At 36.3% G+C, this 10,268-nt stretch overlaps 1 protein-coding gene across 1 annotated transcript; it reads right to left on the reverse strand.

The window, feature by feature from the left end:
- Positions 1 to 1,134: 1,134 nt before the first annotated feature.
- On the reverse strand, positions 1,135 to 8,637 carry LOC127831090 (zinc finger protein 271-like). The gene is made up of 5 exons (XM_052356078.1): positions 7,965 to 8,637; positions 2,484 to 2,736; positions 1,807 to 2,030; positions 1,436 to 1,710; positions 1,135 to 1,206 (listed from the first exon to the last, which is right to left on the reverse strand). The coding sequence occupies exons 1-5, from the start codon at positions 8,341 to 8,343 to the stop codon at positions 1,135 to 1,137; spliced, it is 1,203 nt and encodes a 400-aa protein (XP_052212038.1). The 5' UTR covers positions 8,344 to 8,637.
- Positions 8,638 to 10,268: the final 1,631 nt, after the last annotated feature.

The raw sequence follows: 10,268 nt of genomic DNA on the forward strand, positions 1-10,268 counted from the left end.
ATAATTCACATAATTCACATAAGAATCACCTTTAACTTGAGCCTCGATGTTTGTTTTAACTTCGCGTAAAGATCTAGTTTCTAACACAAGTGTTTAATTCAATTCGATCTAGCGACCGCGTTTAGACCCTTCGTGACATAGTTTACACTCAGGGCCAATGTTATTGGAACAATGTCATGACCGAGTTTCATGAATATGAAAATAAATGCGACATCAAGAATGCTTTCAAAGTTTGTTTTCAATTTGACTTTGTAATTTTGTGTCTTATCGCACACCACCTAGATTAGAACATGATCAATATATATGATATGCTATGGCTAAGGTTCAATAAGGATATAATGCTTTTGAAGCGTTTAGCTCTATTAATAACATTAAAATTAAGTAATACGTAAGGCAATACACGTGTGTTTATATTTCTCATGTTTATTTCACCTCGTAAACTGTTAGTAGTTTCTAACCCACATCCATCACTTAGGGATGCAAAATATTACATTCTGGACAAGCTCTATCGTGGCCATATTTTGCCACTGACCTCTAAGTGTAACTTTGACCTGTAAGGAACTGAATCAGACATTGAGCAAGGTCGTGATAACTTATTCTTTGATCTACGAACAAAATTTGTGTATGCCTCCGTGCGCCTAGCATTTGTTACAGGTTGCTATACATTTAAAAAATTGGCGATACACATGCAAATTAACAGTCAGTTCTAGCCAATTAAAACATGTTGTGTCTTATCCAACATAACCTATATTAGAACATAATCAATATATAATTGAGACAGCTGCAATAATTTTCTAACTTTTCTTTTTTGCGTCAATCTGGTTGACGGTCCCTTTAATAATGAGGACTCAAGTAATTGTTTGCAGACAGGGCGCTCAAATGTCCACTCGTTATTCAACCTATTGTGGCTCAATCTGTCCACATTTCCACTACTGCCAAACTTTACATATCGCATGGACCATTCAAACGTTCCCCATCCCCAGGTCTGATTTAGTTAAAAATCTTTTGTCACATACGTTGCATCTGTGCAACGAATCTCTTGTATGAAACCTTATGTGCACTTTGGCTTGGTATCTAGCGACAAAGCCCCTTCCGCACATACTGCAAATGCTTTGCGCTCTCCCGTGTGAGTCGTCATATGTCTTTTGAGTACAGAACGTGCAACAAAGTCCTTTCCACAAATACTGCAAATGTGTGGCCGCTCTCCTGTGTGAATCCTCATATGTTGAGTGAGATGGGAACTACTGCCAAAGTCCTTGCCACAACCACTTCAGCAATGTAGCCGCTCTCCCGTGTGAGTCGTCATATGTCTTTTGAGTACAAAGCGTGTACCAAAGTGCTTTCCACAAAAACTACAACTGTGTGGCCGCTCTCCCGTGTGAATCCTCATATGCACAGTGAGGTTGCAACTGGTGACAAATCCTTTTCCGCAAACACTGCAACTATGTGGCCGTTCTCCCGTGTGAATCCGCATATGCTTAGTGAGGCAGAAACTACTGACAAAGCCCTTTCCACAAAAGCTGCAAATGTGTGGCCGCTCTCCCGTGTGAATCCTCATATGCATAGTGAGGTCGGAACTTGAGGAAAAGTCCTTTTCACAAATACCGCAACAGTGTGGCCGCTCTCCCGTGTGAATCCTCATATGCCGTGTGAGGTTGCCACTGGTGACGAATTCCTTTTCACAAAAACTGCAACTGTGTGGCCGCTCTCCTGTGTGAATCCTCATATGCTCAGTGAGAAGAGAGACCCTGGCAAATGCCTTTCCACAAACACTGCATCTGTGTGGCCGCTCTCCTGTGTGAATACTCATATGCCGTGTGAGGACCGAGCCCCTGGCAAATTCCTTTCCACAAACACTGCAACTGTGCGGTCGCTCTCCCGTGTGAATCATCATATGCCGAGTGAGGTGAGAGACCCTGGCAAATCCCTTTCCACAAACGCTGCAACTGTGTGGCCGCTCTCCTGTGTGAATCCTCATATGATTTGTGAGGTCCGAGCGTCTGGCAAATTCCTTTCCACAAACACTGCAACTGTGTGGCCGCTCTCCTGTGTGAATACTCATATGATTTGTGAGGTCCGAGCCCCTAGCAAATCCCTTTCCACAAACACTGCACTTGTGTGGCTGCTCTCTCGTGTGAATCCTCATATGCTGAATGAGAAGAGAATCGGAGAAAAATCCCCTTCCGCAAACACTACAACGGTGTGACCGTTCTCCCGTGTGAATCCTCATATGCTGATTGAGAAGGTAATTGGAGACAAATCCTTTTCCACAAAAACAACAACCTTGTGGCCGCTCTCCCATATGAATCCTCCTCATATGCCTAGAGAGTTTCGAACTGTATACAAATTTCTTTCCACAAACACTGCAACTGTGTGGCCGATCTCCCGTGTAAATCTGCATATGCCTATTGAGATTACGGTCTGAAACAAAGCCCTTTTCACACACGCTGCATTGATGCCGTTGGTTTTTCTTGTGAACTCGCATATGCTTAGTCAGGTGGCTTGACAAAATAAAATTGCATACCTTGGATTTATTACCCACATTATTAGTGCTCATGTTCAAATCACATTTCACCATATCCCGTTTGACTTGAGGAGAGCTTTCATTTGGAGAATTTGTGTCTGTTCCAATGTGAAGATGTCGGTGTCTTTTGAACTCATGCATCTCTAGGAACACTATCCCACATACAGAGCACGCGTATTGACTTCCAGAAGTCTGGGGGGAGTCGGGAGCACCTTGACACAACACAAAATATCATGAAAAGAACATAATCTCTTTTATTGGTTAAAAATGTATATATATATATATATATATATATATATATATATATATATATATATATATATATATATATATATATATATATATAATACATTTTTATTAATTGATTGTCTCACAACTTTGATATGTCATATATGTTTAAACAAAATGGCACAGACCAATGTGCGGGATCAAAAACTGTCACGTGACCACAAATGCAAACGACCACGGCTATTTTGCGGACAAAACGTCAATCGAAGCTATGTTTTCTTATATTTTCACCGTTTTAGCAGAACACATGTTACAATGTCTTGGCGCACCGTACGCAGTGTGAATTCTACTTTTCATTGATGTATTGCTCATATTTTTAGGTATAATACTTTCTAAGAACATTCAAAGACAAATATCGAACTCGACAATGCAGACGACCACACATTTGTGTTAATACCCGTGTTTGTTGATCAAGCGATTTAAACTGAAGGTTTGATTACTGTCAGTATGCGTAATTTTTTTCAAATACAACCAAATATAAGTCTCAATATTATTATTTTATTATTTAAAACGACCGACGACATTTGTTTTGAAAATTGCGAACGACCTCACTCGAACTATAGGCGAACGACCACACACTGTATGCTTGACACATGTATGCATGCAATGCAATGTATATTTCAGATGGATCATTCAACCCCACAGATATGCCGCTATTGTGGCAACGTTCTTAAAAGCAAGTCGTATCTGCGCCAGCATGAGATGAGTCACAGAGGGACTGGGAAGTGATATACCTGCTGCGATAAAGTGTACTTTAGCAAGGCGAATCTGAACAGGCACAGGTGCAATAATTGTGTAAATCATATATTGAATTATGTTTGTCAGAAAGTGTTATTAATACAAAATATGATGTTAAGTTCTTTTTAATGTCTAGTTATCCCTAATGAAATTTTTCAAATTAGAGGTACACAATCAACACAGCAAAGATTGGTGCTATCAAAAATATTTTATTTAATAACCAGTATATAATGTCACATGCAAAAAGTCTTACTTGCTTATGTTTGTAATGGGATCAACATGGGCTTAATTATCAGCTTGTTGTAATGATAGTTTACTCCATATGATTTTTGCTAATTGACCCATTATAAAATATTTTGACTAAAATAAGAAAATTGAGAATTTTCGAATATAATTATACGCTATTAAATGGTACTGATAATTATCATTTTAGATGTCATGTACATGGCGAAGAGAAGGCATTTGTGCGTACCAAGTGCAGTAAGCCATTTCCTACAAATGCTGACCTGCAGAAGCACATGCGGTGGGAAAATGGGCAGACAATTGCGTGTGATATATGTGGTGACCGTTTTGCTGAGAAAGCCAATTTAAAGGCACACATAGATATGCCTAACGGAGAACATAACTTGAATGCTTGAAGTGTGACGAAGTATTCCGGCATCGGATAACCGGTAGCCTGCTTCGGCACATGAAAGTACACAGCAGTAATTAAGCGACGCTTAGAGTACAGTTCGCCAATCATGCATTTTTATTGTGCTTTCTGTGTGGCCGTTTTATTAAACATCGTATGACACATTTAGTATTCGATTCATATTTCAAAGAAACAATATTGCAAAACAGCCATCTATAATATTACTAATTTCCAGTATACTTATTTATTTCATCATTTTCCCACCATTGTTTTGACTGGATCTTTTTATTTTTATTTTGGCATCAACATTGTTTTTCAACTACTTGAAGGGAGTCATTTCGGGGGGTATTTTTCATCTTTATTTACGAGTTGTTTGCTGTTTTTCTAGTGCCATAGTATTTGTTATAAATTGTTGCTAGTGATAAATCATTGATAAAAAAAACGTATTCTTAAGTTCATGTTTCATTTGTTTTTGTTTTTTATGCGTTAACGATAACGATTTTATAGATTCATTAAAATAGTTTATACAATTTGTTTGAAGAAGAAATGAGTCACATGATACACAAACCTGTTTAATACAGATATATAACAATTATAGTCAAAAGTTTCAACACATTTTGATTGATGGTTTGCATTTGTATTACATTAAAATGCATACTTGATGTTCAATATGGCGAAGTCATTAATGTGATGATTTATGACTATTTCAGAGGGGGTAATCACTGGACAAACAAGATGGCGACGTCCATGTCGATGCAGATATCTTTCGTCGTTTTATACCCTGTATTACTTGTATTATTCTTTTTTTATTTCGCTCACTTTCCAGCCATATTAGGAAGACAGTAACTGGCTTTTATTTCATAGTAATATTCGCTCTATATCTCTTTACTTTGTGCGAAATTTCTTAGCGGGATGACCTAATTAAGGCTCCACTAAGAAAATTTGCGCGGTGTAAAGTCGATATATAAAGCGAATTTAAATACGAAATAAACGCTAATCACCTTTTTACTGATATGGCCTGAAAGTGAGCGTCATTTGAACAATAAACATAAGTAATGAAGGGTATACAACGGCGAAAAATAACCGTCTCGGTATGGCCGTCGCCATCTTGACTATCACGTGATTACCCCCTCTGTATTTACACTCAGTGCTATTATTTTTTTGTTCTGTCATAATGTGTAAACGAAAACATAATTATACATTTTAGACTGACAGTTTTATGTTTGCAAATATCCGCACTGTGCTCTTTGACTTTGATAATTTTTATAATAAATTGTTGATCTGAAAAATGTTTGTGGTAAATAAAATAAATGTACAGTTTTGTGATAGAAATGATACAATTTTCAATTTTCACTCGTTTCACCATCAATACAATTGTAAATGACTGCATATTTCATAAGACTTCCACCTCATTTATGAAAGTTAATAAGCATATATTAACACTTATAACAAGTTAAACAATAAGTTGCGTAAACACAAACGCCACTGACGCATGGGATACGTATACAATATGAAGAAAAAAAAGCACATTCAGTTGGTAAATGTTCGTATAAGTATTTACCTTTAAAAGAATATGTCATTAGCTGGTATATAATCTATATTATTAACATTCGAATTCACCGTTTTGCTGTTTCAATATAGTACACAAAACACATTGAAAGTTAGATGAAATCTGTTACGCCCATTTTAGAAGTAACCAGCATTTTGGATTAATTTCTTCCAGCCTTTTCCAACCTAACACCAAGGGTGCCTTTTTGTAAAGAGTTTCTGTCCGTATCAACGGTCCCGCCTTTCTTCTTACCGGTACTCCCTTTTCGATGATCAAAGAAATTGTCCCTGTAAGATTACATACCATGTTGAGCTTTATTATTTTAAACATCAGTTAGCGCAAATATTATGATAAAATATATTGAAACACATTTATATGGTTCGTATTTAAATATTTTTAACTGAAAAATATTTTTCAAAGTTAAACCATTGCTACCCTATTTTGAAGTTAAACAATCAACGTGGTTTCATTTGATATTTATTTTGTCATAACGATCTGAGTAGGGCATATATGTACTAGCGGAATAAACAAAACGAAATTTGTTTTCATAGCCTACAGTTAGTCAAACTAACTTACTTGATCGTAATATCAGTAACGACTGCTCTGGATCTAGATACGCATGCCGCACAGTTCTGGTCACATTCTGATGGTAAATCCTTGGACTTCTCCAGCAGATGATATTTATGCGATCGTCCCGAACGGTATATAAATGGTCTATAATAAAAAATATATATATTAATATATGCACGGATATTCTATGAGTATATGCTAAATCATGCTTAAGTATACAAAGGTACTAATAATTAAGTGTGGTCGTTCGCATAAATTTATATTACAAGTGTCGTCGTTCGCAAACGTTTTTCAAGTGTGGTCGTTCGCACATTTATTTTTCCCCTTATAATTCTACTATCGACAATGTTAATAACCTTTTAAAAACTGTTTAGATTTCGAAGCTGTTCTGCTGGTCTGTTTCGTATAGTTAGACATGACAACTTGGTCTTTTAAAAGAAAAACGCACACAAAAACAAGATGTGTGGTCGTCTGCATCGTCGAGTTCGATATTTGTCTTTGAATGTTCTCAAAAAGTATTAAAACTAAAAATATGAGCAATACATCAATGAAAAGTAGAATTCGCACCGCGTACGGTGTACCAAGTCATTGTAACATGTATTCTGCTTAAACTTAGAAAATATAATAATACATACCTTCGATTGACGTTTTATCCGCAAAATAGCTGAGGTCGTTCGCATTTGTGGTAACGTGACTTTTGTTCCCGCACATTGAGAAAATAATGCTCGATATGATATGACCACTTGTCATACAAAAATATTGATACAAAATTGAAATAGTATTTCTTGAAATATTCGTCAAGTGTCAATAAATAAGGCAAACTTTAGAAAATCAACTTTAAATACTAAATACGGATGGTAACACCATATTGAATAATAAGTTGTCTGGTTTTTGTTTAAATTAAATTAACTAAATTTAATTCACTTCAATAAAATTATACTAAATATATTTGTCCTTCTCATCCGGTAACTTGCCCCTGCTAAAACAATCCAGAATAAGCAAATTCGTGTAGGGTTATGGTTATTGTACCAGGCAATTGTCCTCGTTAAAATATACACACCCATGAAGTTTCATGAAATAATGTATTGTATCTGTGATATAGCTCTGCAAAGTTACATAATACAAAACAACAAAGGGCAATAACTCTTATTTAAGTAATTGTAGAGTTATGGTTCTTTAGCATGACAATTCTCTTCATTGATTTAATACATCCATGAGGTTTCATGATGAAATATTGTATGGTATCTGAGATATAGCCCTTAAAAGTCAAAATCGAACAAAACACAAATGGCAAAAACTCTTATTTAAGAAAGTGTATGGTTGTGGTTCTTGTGCATGACGGACGGACGGTCGAACAACGCCAATTCTATATCCCTTCACCTTTCGCGAGGTATAATTTAAGAAAATTATTTGAATTTGATGGCAGCAAAGCAATCACGAAATCAGTTATCAATCAAACATTATACAAATATTGGAATAATGTAATATCAGTGGCATTATATCATTGTACAAAAGATGATACAATGTTATATAAGTAGCAGAAAAGGGCCAAGAAAGCCAAAAAAGAGCTAGATCCGTAATACAGGATAAAAAGGAATATTTTTAGCAGTTAAAAGCCTGCAGCTGTGTTTGTGCAAACACTGTATGACAATGGTTCTGCATACCTAGCCTTGTGCCCCCTATTTGTTTCTGGGCATCTCCATCAGTTATAAGTTCCTGTTTACACCGTTGCCCTGCATGAGAAGTGTGACTTACATGGGAGTCATTTATAACAATGTGCTCCGAAACATGCCGTGTCAAACTAACCAGGTCCGATAGACAATGCCCGCATGTATCACACCAGAACTGCCCCTCATCTTTGCTATAAAAACTGTCATTTGGTGTAAACATGTCTGGAACTCCGGAGAAGCTGTCAAGTGATTCCGAGACCTCTCGATTGGGACATGATGTTTCATTTGTCAACATATCTCCATCAACACGGGGATTTGCATTTTTCAACATGTCTCGATCAACAACAACGGCGTAGGAATGCGATGTCAACATCTGTCGATCAACACAGGGGTATGTATGTGATGTCAATTACTGTCTATCAACACACTGGGTACGCTTTTATGTCAACGATTAACACCGAGTGTTGCATGTGATTTCAACGTTTCACGATGAACACAAGAGGTTGCACGTGATGTCCGCTTACGTCGATCAGATCAGGGTGTTGCATATGATGTTAATTTCTGTCCATCAATAAAGGGGTTTACATTTGTTGAGATCTCTCGATTAAAATTGTGGTTCTTATATGATCATTAGCATTACGTATGCTGGCATACGATATAAGAATCTCCAGATTTTCACAGGGCTAAAAATATGACATCACACTTTCTGTGTCACATCTTTAGTTGGTAGGTTTTGTAAACATCACTTGATAACTACATTTGCGGACATCTTGATAAGCACATTGGTTTGCATATGTGTCAATACACCGTGGTCATTACATTTCCTGATGCCGTTATCATAGTCTTGACTCTTATGAAAGCTTTTGTACCCAGATTTATATCACTTTAAATAGTCTTCAGTGTGGATCGTTTGCATAGCACGGCTTCATTAATGATGAGGCAAACCTGTTATTAAAAAACACTTGTTACTTTTTTTATTAGAACATTGCATAATTAACTACAATGTCACAGACAATAATGCCTTATGTCATATATTTATACACAATAGAATCAACCACTAAGTTGCTTCCACGCAAAATAAATAATCTATATATACAGATATATGCTCAATACTTGTGAACAAGAGGGTCTTATGACCCAAGGTCGTTTACCTGAGAGATGTAGCAACAAAACTCGTATGTGCACATTGTCTAATGTTTATATAATAACAGTGATTTTTATCTAAACATTTTCTCCGAACATAAATATAAAATTACACTTAGTGATCAGGAAAGATTAACCCCAGTGTAATGATTTCAACAAACATAGTAGAGGGCCACCATACGCTGTCGCCGCTAACCAAATATTACACATCTAGCTGTTGAGGTTTCATAGAACAAGATTTTAAAAGTTATTTATTATATAAGTCTAAAGCAAAATCATGCTCTAAGATCTGTAGCGTGTCTTGACCCAATGGTCACGATTTGAACATACACAGTCCTTTTTCACAATTTTGAGAATAAACCGGGACTTTTGGATTTGGAAAAATCACGTCGTTGACTTAAAATGTGGTAATTTAGTTGTTTGTTATTGTGTTGTGTTTGCTTACAAACATAATTAAATTGAGAATAAATATAGTGTTACCAATATATTGCAAAAATCATTGCTTTTGGTGGAACAATGATTTGTAGTAGACCAATTAACGAATTAAAGATCCTAACGAATAGTTATTCTGAATGTCTACTGTTTAAAGACCGCTTTACCGTAGAAATATAATACATTAACATCTAACGTAATATTCGCACATACCCTGAGTTCGTTTCACAATCCAGATAAAGCAAGATAATACACACAGGGGCGTACATTACTCTGTTTACTTAGCTGACACTTGAAAAAAAATTGTAAAACGCTAATGCAGTAAATCTGTATCGATGCCGTTTACTTCCTTTGGGTAGAATAGTAAGGATTCGCGCTAATTGTTTACGCCCTTCGTGCCTACTGTGTGTTGTCATGGATGTTGTTATTCAACAGCCAACACGCGGTGGATCGAAGACAATAAGTTCAATTAAAATTCCATAAATGCTCAAAATCAATGAATACTTCGCAAAATAAAGTTAACACATAAATAAAATCAGTGTTCCTTAAAGCAAAAGCCTTTATTTCAACGCTAGATGTGGTATTGTATTGATTAAACGAGATACAAATCGCTCGTTTTTATTTGTTTGTGGGACAATATATTCCATTTTAATTTCCCGCGACGTTATCCGAATATTTAGGATCGAATGCGACATTTGCTTCGGACAGCGTCGCAAGCATGAC

This window comes from Dreissena polymorpha, chromosome 5, assembly GCF_020536995.1.
Source record: "Dreissena polymorpha isolate Duluth1 chromosome 5, UMN_Dpol_1.0, whole genome shotgun sequence".
Classification (NCBI taxonomy): Eukaryota; Metazoa; Mollusca; class Bivalvia; order Myida; family Dreissenidae; genus Dreissena; species Dreissena polymorpha.